The sequence below is a fragment of the Fukomys damarensis genome, unplaced genomic scaffold (genome assembly GCF_012274545.1).
Source record: "Fukomys damarensis isolate Sample0158 unplaced genomic scaffold, DMR_v1.0_HiC HiC_scaffold_24, whole genome shotgun sequence".
Taxonomy (NCBI): domain Eukaryota; kingdom Metazoa; phylum Chordata; class Mammalia; order Rodentia; family Bathyergidae; genus Fukomys; species Fukomys damarensis.
In genome coordinates, this window is record NW_022900936.1 from 71,227,403 (window position 1) to 71,240,830 (window position 13,428).

Below are 13,428 nucleotides of genomic sequence, written 5' to 3' on the forward strand. Positions count from 1 at the left end.
TTCGGGCAGCCCGTCGCCGCAGGAGCCGGGGCTCGGGGAGCTGCTGGAGGAGTTCTCCCGGACTCAGTACAGGGCCAAGGACGGCGGCGGGACAAGCGGCTCTAAGGTGAGAGCCCTGAGGGGCGGAGAGCAGAGAGGCTCCTGGTGTGCGGACTTCGGAGGAAAGAGGTCTGGGGCTCAGGGAGGAGTGGGACTTACCTGCTTAGGAAGAAGACCTCTCCAGGGCTCGGAGCCTGAGGAGGTGACGAAACAACCACGAAATGAGGAACTACGGTCAGAACGAACTGAGGGAGAGGACCTTTTGGTTTGAGGCACGGGGTTCGGAGGTCAAGGGTCAGAGGCGGAGGATGCAAAGGTTAGAGAGCGAGAACTGAGACCGTTACCCTGCTTCCGGTACCTAGGAGGCGTTGGTGCCAGGGCAAAACCCCCAAATCTAAGTGAAAGTAGAGGAAGAGTTCCTCCAAGTCCGAGGTCTGAATGAAGGGGCTGGGGCAGAATAGAGCCAAGATATGAACTGTTTCCTCCTTTGAGGTCCTAAGTCCATCCCGTTCCTTCTCCGATAGCGCAAGAAGACAATTCGCACTCCTTTTCTGTTCCTTTATTAAAAGGAGGCGTCAAGCCGGGCGTGGTGGTGCACCCTTATAATCCCAGCACTGGCAGCTGAGGCAGGAGGATCGCTGCCACTTTAAGGCCAGCCTGGGCTACTAGTGAGTTCAAAGCCAACCTTAACAACATAGGGAGAACCTGTCTCAAGACCAAAAAAATAAAGATAACGAGAAGCCACAAGCCCACCCCCAGTCTCTGTCGGTGGCCCGGCATGGACATTTCCGGTCTGGCCAAGGCACCCCCCCCCATTAGCTGGCAGCAGAAGGGAATCTTACTGACCCTGTGGTTTCTTATCCATGTGGGTTTGGCACTTTTGACATCAGGTTTTCAGTGGGATTGTTTCATCCTGAGCCATAAAACTCTGGTTTGGCTCCAGATATTGCTTAGGCTGGACGTGCTATATAGGTGGCATCTGTTAGTCTCTGAGGTAATCCAGGGACAATGTCACTAGGGATGGGACTTCCTCCTTGTTATGTTTTATATCTAGCTGTACCCCAAAGCCTCATGTGATCATAGGTGGGGCTTCTAAAAGAAAATTGGATGAGGGTTAATAACCCTCAAATAACCTTAATTACATTAAGGTTAATAACTGCCTTGCAGTTATAACTGATGGGAGATGGGGTCTTGTTGGTAGAGGTGGGTCACTGGGGGTGTCACCTAGAAAGGTCTGTCTCCCTTCCTGGCTTCTCCCTTCACACTCTCTGCTTCCTGGAGCAACTTTCCCCTGCCCATACCCTTCCACCATGCCTTTCTGCCTTGGAGCTGGCCAACTGGGCTAAAAACATTAGCCAAAAGAAGTCCCTCCTCTAAATTGTGGGTGGGAGGTATTGTGTCCCCGTAAGCAGGAAAGTGACCATGATACTCTAAACGACCAAGTACTTTGCAGAGTATAGCATCATGTGAGGTACTTGTTTTAAAAAAAGATTCCAACTTGGTGTTCCACCTAATGAAGCTAAGTCAGCATTTCAGAGATGGGAACTTGTAATTTGCAGTGTTAACAGGCTTCTTGGTGGTGGTGGAGTTAAACTATGCATAATTCTTTTAACTTTTTTTCCTTTGGGTTTTTTGAGAAAGAGTCTCATTAGGTAGTTCGGGCTGGCCTCGAACTCACTATGTAGCTCAGGGTAGTTGTGAACTCCCAGTGGGAATTACAGGCCACTGGCTTCTTAATAATGCTCATGTGCCCTGAAATTTTAGGATACCTAGTTTAAACCACCATGAATTGTCTTCAGGGAGGGTCTTTTTAGTGGTATAAAAGGTCTCTCTCTTTTTTTTTTTCCTGATCCCCTCTTCCATCTTGCATGCCTCTGAAGATTAGGATTGCCATAAATTACACTACTTTTGTTGCACCCTCCCTTGATACATCTCCTGGCCTCCTGATCTCTTGGAAACTTCTTGAGATGTTGTAGATCTTACAGTGTTTTTTAGCAGACCTTTCTTTGAACTGTGAATGAAACAGTTGATTGAGAGTCAGTGTACCTTCTATTTCTTAAGCAAGTAGTGTGTAAGTAAACAGCACTGTGTGCAGCTTTTAATAATGATTCCACTGAGTAGAGCTTTAAGGTACTAGTCTGGAGCTAGAAAACAGGGAAGAAACTGCCACCAGTGACACACAGTGGATTAGTGCCAGGTACAGTAACCTAGAGGAAGAGTTCTTATATGTTAATTGTGGCTCGTTTGAAGCTAATAAAAGCTATAATCCTCTCAAATGCCGACCACAGTTTTACATGCCATGTTGGGGCTCAAGGTCCTTTGTGAATCCCTGAATCATATGATGTGTGGGTTACTGTACCTGGAAGATGTTGTGGGCAGTCATGTCTATTCCCATCATCAAATAATAATAACCACACAGGTACATGTCTTCCCGGTGACCTCTCCAAGTCATGGGCTGCTGCTTACATTTGGAACCTCAGAATCTTACATGGTTCAGGTATATGTGTCATGTGTTTCTTCCCCCGCCCCAAAGGTTGAGCTCATCGAGAAGAGATGTCTGGAGCTGTTTGGCCGAGACTACTGTTTCAGCGTGATTCCGAATGTGAATGGGGATATCTGTGGTCACTACCCCCGGCACATCGTGTTTCTGGAGTACGAGAGTTCTGAGAAGGAGAAGGACATGTGAGCAACCTATGATCTGTGCCTGTCTGGACAGAGCAGACACAACTTTCCACAAGTGTTAAGGACTCACTGGGGTCTTTATTTACCTCAGGGTTTAATAAGCTAGATTGCTGGGGTGGCACAGCATAGAATGAGGGGTTAGTTGGAAGTTATTGCCTTGGATTTTTCTAGAGCTTATTGTCCTTTGCCAGCTGGTATCATACTCCACCTTCCTGAACAACCTCATTGTCTTTATTTTTATTGATTGATTTTTTTTTTTTTTTTTTTTTTTTTTTAAAGACAAGGTCTTACTTACGTAGTTAAGGCTGGCGTTGTACACACTATGTAGCACAGGCTGGCCTCTCATGGCAGTCATCCTACCTCAGCCTCCCAAGTGCTAGGATTACAAGCTTGCCCCACATTCCCAGCTTGTGTTTTTTTAAGTGTGGATGGGAGGTATGCTATGTCAAGACAAGTCTTGATAATGGTTTACTGTTAAAGAGCTGTAGCTCTTTAAAATCTAAGGTCTAAAGCCAGGTGTGATGGTGCACACCTGTAATCTCAGCACTCTGGAGGCTGAGGCAGGAGGATCGTGTGAGTTTGAGGCCAACCTAGGCTACATAGTGAGTTCAAAGCCAGCCTAAACTATGTAATAAGACCCTGTTTCAAAAAACAAACAAACAAAAAAATCTAAGGTCTAGTCACACTGCCTGAGTTTACACCCTACATTGCCTGTGTGGCTGTGTAACCCTGGGCAAATTATTTAACCTCTTTGTTGTCAGTTTTCTCATTAGTATTCCTCTGCCTTGTCTTACTTAATTAGTACTTGTGAGTACTGATTAAAATTCTACAAAAATATCCAGTGCAGTCCCTGATGATAAACAGTGCTAATGCAGCCCTGAAGTGTTTGTTGTAAAAGTTAGAAATAAGGTTGGCATGTAGCTCAGTGTTGTCAGGCCTTTCAAGTTCAAGGTCCTGAGTTTGATCCTCAGTAACAAAAAGGAATTAGAAATAAGAGAGCTACCATGTACTGAGAGCCTACCAGGGCTGAGTGCTGTGTGTGGGTAACAGTTCATACAAGAGCAGAAAGGCAACTCCTGGTTGAAAGAGGGTAGCCGTAGGCAGTCAGTAAATGGTAGATTTTTTTTTTTTTTTTTGGTCCCTGTGCTTGAAAGGAAGGCGGTGAAACTACTGAGCTAAATCCCTGGCCCAATGGTAGCATTTTGACACAAATAACCAGTCACAGCATTGTGGCTCCAGGTTTGCTCTCAGTGTCTTCCCCTGCTGCTTTAATCTTGAGAGGGAGTCTGGAAGGTGCCATCACCTTTACCATGTCATCTCCGTCCCTTGAGTGAGGTATTGGTAAGGCATTTGCAGCTCAGCTGTTTTGACTTGTGGTGAATCCCCAGGAAATCTTGTTGCAGTGAGGACTGATTTAGTACATCTGAGGTGGCCCAGGATTCAGCATCTTCTACCCAGCTCCCAGGTGATCCCAAAGCGCCCTAGGAGCAGCACGGTTACACACTGGGTTTGGGCTGCCACACAGGAGCTCATCATTCAGTCAGCAGTTGGTTGTGATTCGCTCTAGCCTTAAAGAGAAGGAAACTAGTGTTTGTTGATTGCCTCCTGTGTGGCAGGTGTTGGGGTTTCCTACAGCTGCTTTTTCTCATCCTGTAACCTCCCCACTAGAAGTTGAAGCCCGTGAAGCAGCTTGCCTGTGCCCTGGGTCCCCATGGCGGGAAGCAGATGGGTGAAAAGCCAGACTCTCCGACTGCTCTCCTCACCTGTCTCCCTTTTTTTTCTTGTCCCCACCTTGATCACCTTCCATACTACCTGCAAGGGCCACCATGCAGCACTCTCCACCCAGGAGGAATCACAGGAGTTCACCCTTGCTGGGCTGTGAGGTCATAAAGTGATTTTTGAGTGGGCGGTGCCTGTTTATTGACCAGAAGAGAGTTTGGATATAATAGATGTGAAGAAATAGAACTGATTGCTGCTGGTTTTTTTTTAAATTTCTTTTCCTCCAGTCCTAGAGATTGAACCCATGGCCTTTGCAGTGAGCTGCAATTCTTAGCCTTTTTTACTTTGAGACAGGATCTTGCTTAGTCACTGAGTTGCCCAGGCTGAGCTCAAACTTGTGATCTTCCTGTCTCAGCCTCCCAGAGTGCTGTGGTTGCACCACCAACCTCAGCTGCTGGCTGTATTCGATTTACATATTATTGTGACACTAATTGACTGAATTGAGGAAGGGGTGTGATTTTGTTAACTAACTTCTGGTGCAGCCCACTCTAATAGAAGCCTGAGCAGCTGGGATAGGATTTGCAAGTGCTCATTGAGCAGCAGTTCCCAGAAACCAAGTGAGAAGCTAGATAGACGAAATCCATAACCCTTAGGTTTGATGGGTAACAGAGACCAATTGAGCAAGAGGCTCGTTAGGGGACACACGGGGAGGTGCTGGGAAGTGATTAAAACTTGGGTGCAGTGGCTGCCTGCTAGGGCTTAGGGACACAGCCCACTGTGGGCCTGGCCTGTGGCCATGTGCTTAGGGATTGCGTTTTATTTTACTTATTTTTTTAAATACATTTTATCCCATTCCTCCCCTGAAGCCCCCTCCTCCCTATGTACAAAAGCTTTGTTTCCATTTTTTTCTTCTATTTTCATTTTTTTTCTTGTCCTTTCCTTTCTACCTTTCTCCTCCCTTGTTCGCCTTTCCATTGGAACATATTCTTCCCATTTCCCAACATCCATTATATATTTCAGTCCTTATTTTCATATCTAGTTTCTCACACCAGAGAAACAATTTGGTATTTAAGCACATGTGTCCAGTTTATTTCACTTAAAGAGTTGTCTCAAAGTCCATCCATTTAGCTATAAACGTCTGAAGCTCATCCTTTATGGCAGAGTAGTACTCCATTGTATAAAAAAAACACAACTTCTTTATCCCATTTGTCAGTTGATGGACATTTGGGCTGTTTTCAAGACCTAGCTGTTATACGCTGCTGCTGTAAAATATGGGTGTGCATATATTGGTGCAATATGATACTTTAAATTCTTTCGGGAAGATACCAAGGAGAGTTGTAGCTGGGTCAAATGGAACCTGTAATTTTAGTTCTTTGGGAAATCTCCACCTTTATTTCCATAGTGGTTGCGCCAGTCTATACTCCCATCAACCTTAGAGAAGTGTTCCTTTTTCCCCACAGCCCCTCCAGCATTTGTTATCAGTTGATTTCTCAATAGGAGCCATTCTTTCTGGAGTAAGGTGGAATCTCAGCATTGTTTTATTTTTATTTTTTCCATTAAGTTTATTGGTACATTTAAGGTATACAATACAGTTATATTCATCATTGGGATCTTAGACCTTTACACGATGTATCTTGGTTCTTATTATTTCCCCATTCTTGTGCCCTCCCTTCACCCCCTCTCAGTGTTGTTTAATTTGCATTTCACAAATGACCAGTGATGTTGAACACTTTTTTTATATATTTATTTGCTATTTCTATTTCTTCATCTGAGAAGTGTTTAATTTCAGATGCTCATGTTTGGATTGGGTCTTTAAATTTGGGAGTCTGTTTTTGAATTCTTTATATATTCTAGATAATAGTCCTTTATTGGAATAGCTGGCAAAATTTTTTTCCCACTCTGTTGTCTGTTCACTCTGTTGGTGGTTTCTGTTGCTGTGCAAAAGCTCTTTTTTTTGGTACCAGTGATCGAACACGGATCCTTGTGCTTGGCAAGGCAGTGGCAGAACCATTGAGCTAAATCCCTGGCCCTGTGCAAAAGCTTTTTAATAAGATGTGGCCCTAGTTGTTGATTCTTTGTAGTATTTCCCATGAAGTCTTGGTTTTGTTCAAGAAGTTTTTGCCTACTCCTGTGTCCTCAAGTGTTCTACCTATTCTCTTCCAGCAGATTTAGTGTTTCTGTTTTAGTATATGTGCTGCCAAAGTGAGCAGTAGTATTTCTATTTTAATATTTAGATCTTTGATCCATTTTGATTTTGGGTTAGTGCATGGTGAAAGATATGGGTCTAGTGTAAATCTTCAGCATGTAGAAAGCCAGTTTTTCCAGCACCATTTGATAAAGAGGCTATCTTTCTTCCAGTGAAGGTGTTTGGCTCCTTTGTTAAAGATAAGGTGGTTGAGTATGTCTGGAGTTGTTTCTGTATCCTCTAGCCAATTCCATTGAGCTTCAGATCTGTTCTTTAGCCAGTACCACGCTGTGGTGTTTTTTTTTGTTTTGTTTTGTTTTGTTTTGTTTTTTTTTTTGAGACAGGGTCTCACTATGTAGTTGAGACTGACCTGGAACTCACTATGTAGCCCAGGCTGGTCTTGAACTCACAGCGATCCTCCTGCCTCAGCCTCCCAAGTGCTGGGATTACAGGCATGCACCACCACGCCCGGCCACCACACTGTTTTTATCACAGTAGCTTTATAGTGTAATTTAAGGTCAGGGATTGTGATAACCCTGCTTTGCCTTTGTTTCCCAGAATTGCCTTTGCTAATCTAGGTCTCTTCTGGTTCCAAATGAATTTTAGGATCGTTTTTTCTAATTCTGTGAGATATGCTTTTGGGATTTTTATTGGGTTTGCAGTGAATTTGTGTAACAGTTTTGGAAGTATGGCCATTTTCACTCTAACAGTTCTTCCTATCCAAGAGCAAGGGATACCTTTCCATTTTCTGATAACCACTTCAATATCCTTTTCAGAGTATGGTAGTTTTCAATGTAGAAGTCTTTTGGTTACCAAACCTCAAAGTCTTTTGGTGGAGTTTTTGGGGTCTTCTATGTAGAGCACCATGTCATCTGCAAATAATAATGATTCAATTTCTTCCTTTCCTATCCTTATTCCTTTTCTTTCTCTTGCTTATTTCTCTGGCTAGTGTTTCCAGAACTGTGTTGAACAAGAGTGGTGACAGTAGGGCTGGGGATTTAGCTCAGGGGCACCTACTGCATCTGCCTTGCAAACACAGGGTCCTGAATTTGATCCCTGGTACCAAGAAAAGAAAAAAAAAAGTGGTGACAGTGGACATCCTTGTCTTGTTCCTGATTTTAGAATGAAAGCTTTCAGTTTTTGTCCGTTTAATATGATGTTGGCTGTTGGTCTATCATAGATGGCTTTTATCAGATTGAGGTAAAGACCATCTATACCAATTTTCTTTCTTTCTTTTTTTTTTTTTTTTTTGGGACAGGGTTTCACTATGTCTAAATATGTAGTTGAGACTGACCTGGAACCCTGGAACTCACTATGTAGCACAGGCTGGTCTCAAACTCACAGTGATGCTCCTGCCTCAGCCTCCCAAGTGCTGGGATTACAGGCGTGTGCCACCACGCCTGGTTTTATACCAATTTTCTGTGGGGTTTTTATCATGAATGGGTGTTGGACCTTGTCAAACAATTTTTCAGCATCTATTGAAAGAATCATAGTTTTTGTCCTTGGATCTGTTAATACAGTGTATTACATTTATTGATTTGTGTATGTTGGATCATCCCTGCACCCCTGGGATGAATCCAATTTGGTTATGGTATATAACCTTCTTGATGATTTCCTGCATTCTGTTTGCCAGTATTGTATTGAGGATTTTTGCATCTATATTCATTAGGGAGATTGGCCTGTAATTCTCCTTTTTTTTGGTACCTGGAATCGGTCTTGGGTCCTTCAGCTTGTGAGGCAGGCGGCAGAACCACTGAGCTAAATCCCTGGCCCTGATTCTCCTTTTTGGTTGGCTCCTTCTCTGGTTTTGGAATCAGGGTAATACTTGGTTTCAGGGATGAGTTTGGGAGTATTGTTTCTCTTTCAATTTCATTAAAGAGTTTGAGGAGCAGCAGCATTACGTCTCCTCTAAATTTCTTGTAGAATTCAGCAGTGAATCCATCAGGGACAGGGCGTTTCTTTGTGAGTAAGTTTTTAATTACATATTCAATTTCATTGACTGACTCTGGTTTATTTAGAATTTCTGTGTCTTCTTGATTCAGTGTTGGTAATTGATATTTATCTAGGAATCTGTCCATTTCTTCTATATTTTTCCATCTTATTAGAATACAGGTTCTCACAATGTACATGTTGATCTGGCTCTCTGCAGGATCTGTTGTGATTTTTCCTTTCTTCATTCCTAATTGCATGGATTGAGTCTTTTCTTTCCTTTTTTGAGAAGGTTGGCTAAGGGTTTGTCAGTTTTATCTTTCAAAGAACCAACTTTGATTCATTGAGTATTTGTATTGTTTTCTTAGTCTTTATTACATTAATTTCTGCTCTGATTTTTATATTTCCTTATGAGCTTTGAGCTTGACTTGCTCTTCCTTTTCTAGAAGCTTGAAGTTCAACATTAGGTTATTTGAGTCCACTCTATTTTCCAAATATAAGGATTCACTGCTATAAATTTCCCTCGCAGACCCGCTTTCATTGCATCCCATAAGTCCCAGTATGTTGTATTGTCACTATTGTTTAATTGTAGAAATTGTCTGATTTCATCTTTAATTTCATCTGTGACCCGTTGGTTGTTCAGGTGGTAATTTCCATGTATTTATTAAGTTCTTGTGGTTTCTTGTGCCATTGGTTTCCAATTTCATTGCACTGTGGTCTTATAATGTGCATGGAATTATTTCAGTTCCTGTGCATTTGTTTAAGCATGTTCTGTGAGCGAGTGTATGATCTCCTTTGGAGAAAGTCCTGTGTGTAGCTGAGAACATTATATATTCTGATGTTGTGGGGTGGAGCACTCTGTCGACATCTAAGTCCATTTGTTCAAAAGTTTGGTTCAATTCTAATATTTCATTATTGATTTTGTTTTTGTCTAGTGGATCTTTCTATTTGTGACAGTGGGGTATTAAGATCCCCCATTACAGCTGTATTAGTGCTTATGTGGTTTTTTTTCACATCTGTTAATGTTTGTTTCCTATAGTTGGGTGCACTGCTGTTTGATACATGTATATATATTTAGGATTGTTACATCTTCCTCTTGGATTGTTCCTGTTACCAGGATGTAGTGACTTTCTTTGTCTCTTAGTCTTGGCTTGAAATATACTTTGTCTGCAGATGAAATAGTTACCTTCCTTTTTGTCCGGCTTCACGTTGCATGGAATATTGTTTTCCATTTCTTGACTTTCAGTCTATGAATTTGGGTTTTTTTTTCTTTTTTTTTAAAATGAATTTGTTTTTCAATTAAATGTGTTTCTTGTATGTGGCATATTATTGGATCTTGCTTTTTGATCCATTCTGCCAGACTGTTTCTTTTGATTGGTGAATTGAGACCATTAACATTGATGGTTAAAACTGATGTGTATTGTCCTATTTTTATCATGTTATTTTTCTGCTGTTGCCTTCCTTCCTTCCTTTTCTATTTAATTTCTTGCCTTGCCTGGTAAATTTATTCTGTTGGGGCTCATGGAGTTGTAATTCTTACTGTCTCTTTCTAGAATATCTTTCAGAACACTTTGGAGTGCTGGTTTGGTGATCATGAATTTATTAGAGTGATCTTTGTCATTGAATTATTTTGTTTCTACATCGATTTTTTTTGAGGTTTTTTTTGTTTGTTTGTTTTTGTTTTTTAGGTACTGGGGATCAAACTCAGAACCTTGCACGTGGGAGGTGGGCAGCACCACTGCTGAGCGAAATCTCCTGGCCCTTCTCCATCAGTCTTGAAGGATAGTTTTGCAGGGTACATCAATCTGGATTGAAGGTTGTTTTCCTCTAGTTCTTTTTCACTCCAAGCTGTCCTTGACTTGAAAGTTTGTATTAAGTCTGCTGTGATTCTGATGGGTTTTCCTTTATAGGTGATTTGTTACTTTTCTCTAACAGCTCTTAATATTCTGTCCCTATGTTGAGTTTCTGGAATCTTGAGTATTATATACCTTGGGGAAGAATTTTTTTTTTAATCATGGCTAATTGGAGGCCTGTATGCCTCACTTACCTAGACATAAAATTCTTTTTCCGTTTGGGAAGTTTTCTGCCATTACTTCAGAGAACAGGTTTTTTGTGTCATTTGCACTATCTCCTGCTCTTGCATTGACTCCAGTCAGGCTTATGTTATTCTTTGCATCTTCCAGCAGCTGCTAAATTGATTTCTCATGGTCCCTTGCTATTTTTAAGAAATATCTCTTTTCATGATCGCTAACTGTAATCCTGTCTTCTGTATCTGATATTTTGTCCTCATATTGGCTCATTCTGTTGTGTATAGTTTCAATGGAGTTTTTAATCTCCTGGATATCTGTTTGAATCTGTTTCATGGATTCCATTTCTTTAGTATGCTGGCGTTCATGGTTTCCATCATATTCCTGAGCTCTCTTTTTTTTATCTGTATCTTTCTGGTCACCATCTCTGTCGTGCTCCGGAAAATTATTTCTGCTTTGATTTTTTTTTTCTTCTTGAGCTTCATTTGTGTGCTTTGGTACTTCTGCTGTTACTATCCCAGAGAGTCCAGGTGGGTGGCTTTTGGATTGTTCCACTTCATTGCCCTCCAGGGTTTGCCTTTGGTGAGCTGGAAGTCAGTGGGGGTTGCACCATAAGTGTCTTCTCATTTTCTTTTTGATTCCTGAGTTGATGCTTGTAAATTGCTTAAATTGGCAGTAGCTTCATTGCCAGTATTCAGAATCCCTAGAATATGACTATTTTTCAGAAGCATCTTCCAGACGTAGCTAGTTTTTGGGTTTTGAGTCTGTTGCAGGTAGGAACCTCTTCAATTTATCAGTGATGAGAAGTTTCTCTCTACTTGGCCTAGCTGCCAGTTCTTTGGCACTGGCCTATAGGCTTTTTGTTTTTTGTTTGAAGTTCTTTTGGCAATCTCAGTCTTGATATGGCAGGAGGAACAACTGATTGCACTACTTTAGCCAAGGTGACAGAACTGTGCTAATCAACAATAACAGCAGCATCAAATACAGCCTAGTAAATGACAAATAGCAGCCCTTTATATGGCATTTTTACCCTTAGGGCAGAAGATTTAAAAGGTGTTAAGGGATGAAAACAAACAGAAGAAGAGGAAGATATCAGAAGCAAAGCTGGAGGACAGACAGGAAATAGGCAGGAAAGAGAAAAGGAAAAAATAAAAACAGCAGAACAGGCCACCAGCAACAAACTAGAGACTGTGTTCAATCAAGAAAAAACTAAACAAAACAAGAACTAGAAAGGAGGGGGAAAAAAAGGCAAGGAAAAGAAAAACGATTTTTAAAAAATAAAAAATGTCCAATTCAGGTTGTATCTCTGCTGTCAGGCAATGTGGGCAACAGAGTCCAGGGACAAATTGAGTAATTCCAAACAAGACAGCTGCAGCTTCACAGTGGGGTAGTGAATAATCTCAGCCAGCCTGCCCCTTTAGTCCAGGCAAGTTTCTGGTTATGAGACTGGAACCAGATTTTTTGAGCCTACAACTGTATATGTGTCTCCTGCCAGCTTGAACATGTGCTTCTGCATGGAGGCCTCAGGGGTCATCAGTAGTCACTGTGCATCTGTGTTTTAGCCTGCGGTTCCCTCTCGGAAGAGCCTGGGCTCTGGGAGAGAGAGATGCTTGGTACCTCCCTCCTCTTTGTTGAAATCTCTCTCTTTAGTCTCCCTGTAGACTTCAGTTCTTGCCTCAGACCTTTCCTGGATCCAGGACCCCCCCACCCCCTCACCCTCTCCTCGTACTGCTATATTCCAATGTCAGGACACCAATTTTTGGAGAGGCTCTTTCTCTGCTGCTTACCACTCTGCCATCCAGTGATTGCAATTTCAGTGAGCTTACTTCACCTATGGAATGGGCTAATGATGACAGAGATAATATGGGCATAAGCCACATGCTTTGTGCCCAGTATCTGTTACATATTTATAATAACAGCAGTAATGTGTGTCTGAGGAAGCTTGGTGGCTTGTGCATGGAACAACCAACCTGGTTTGGGAAGCATGGTGTTGGTGTTGGTAAGCTTCCCATTGTTTTCTTTACTTGAAAATTGTTTTTAATACATAAGTTATATTGATGAAAAATAAAGTCTGGTCAGATAATTAAATAAAAATCAAATTAAATCACCGCATGATGACATCCTGCCAAAAATTTCAGTGCGTATCTTACAGACATAAATTTGTCAGCTTACATTTTTCATTCAAATATGAGTGTCTTATGCAGACACACTTCACTGCTTCACACTGCAATAAAAAGATCCTAAGGACAAGAAGTAAGAGAAACAGAAACTAGTGAGAACAGAAGCTGAACTGGTGCTTTGAGTAGAGGAACCAGGTGCATAGACAACTACCTGGCCTACCAAGAGCAGGTGTGGCTTTACAGTAGAAAGCTTAGCTCTCTGGGGACTGGAGGGACATGCTGTAATGTTTTTGACATGGGGGTTGTTTGGTTTTTTTGTTTTGAGATGGGCTCACTATGTAGTCCAGCTGGCCTTGAACTCAATATGTAACTAGGTTGATGTTGAATTTGAGATCTTCGTGTTCCAGCCTCCCCAGTGCTGGGATTATAGGTTTGCACCACTGACCCCATTGACACCTTGGTTTTAAGGAGAGTTTGCTGAATGGATGGACTCAGTCTGGGATGGAGATTGAACCCAGCTCTTACCTTCATCCCAGCCCTTTGTATGTATGTGTGTTATGTATTTATTTTTAGTTTTTGTGTGTGTGACAGGATCTCACTATGTACGTTCAGGCTGACCTCAAACTCAGGCAGTCTTCCTGCCTTAGCCTCCCGAGCTGAGACTATCTATGGGTATGAGCTACTCCTCCTGGCTGAGTTGCTTTTTTTTTTTTTTTTTTTTTTTTTT

General features: G+C 42.0%; 1 protein-coding gene across 5 annotated transcripts in view; it reads left to right on the plus strand.

Moving 5' to 3' along the window:
• Window positions 1-6: 6 nt before the first annotated feature.
• Window positions 7-13,428, plus strand: part of Mtmr14 (myotubularin related protein 14) — a 49,018-nt gene continuing 35,596 nt past the window's right edge. For 3 of the 5 annotated variants that reach the window (XM_033768095.1, XM_033768096.1, XM_033768097.1), the window contains exons 1-2: window positions 7-106; window positions 2,573-2,721. In XM_033768095.1, the coding sequence (XP_033623986.1) occupies window positions 2,720-2,721 (2 nt within the window). In that variant the 5' untranslated portion in view covers window positions 7-106; window positions 2,573-2,719. Of the gene's footprint in view, window positions 107-2,572; window positions 2,722-13,428 lie in introns of those variants that run through there. The other 2 variants (XM_033768093.1, XM_033768094.1) reach the window with 2 other exon arrangements.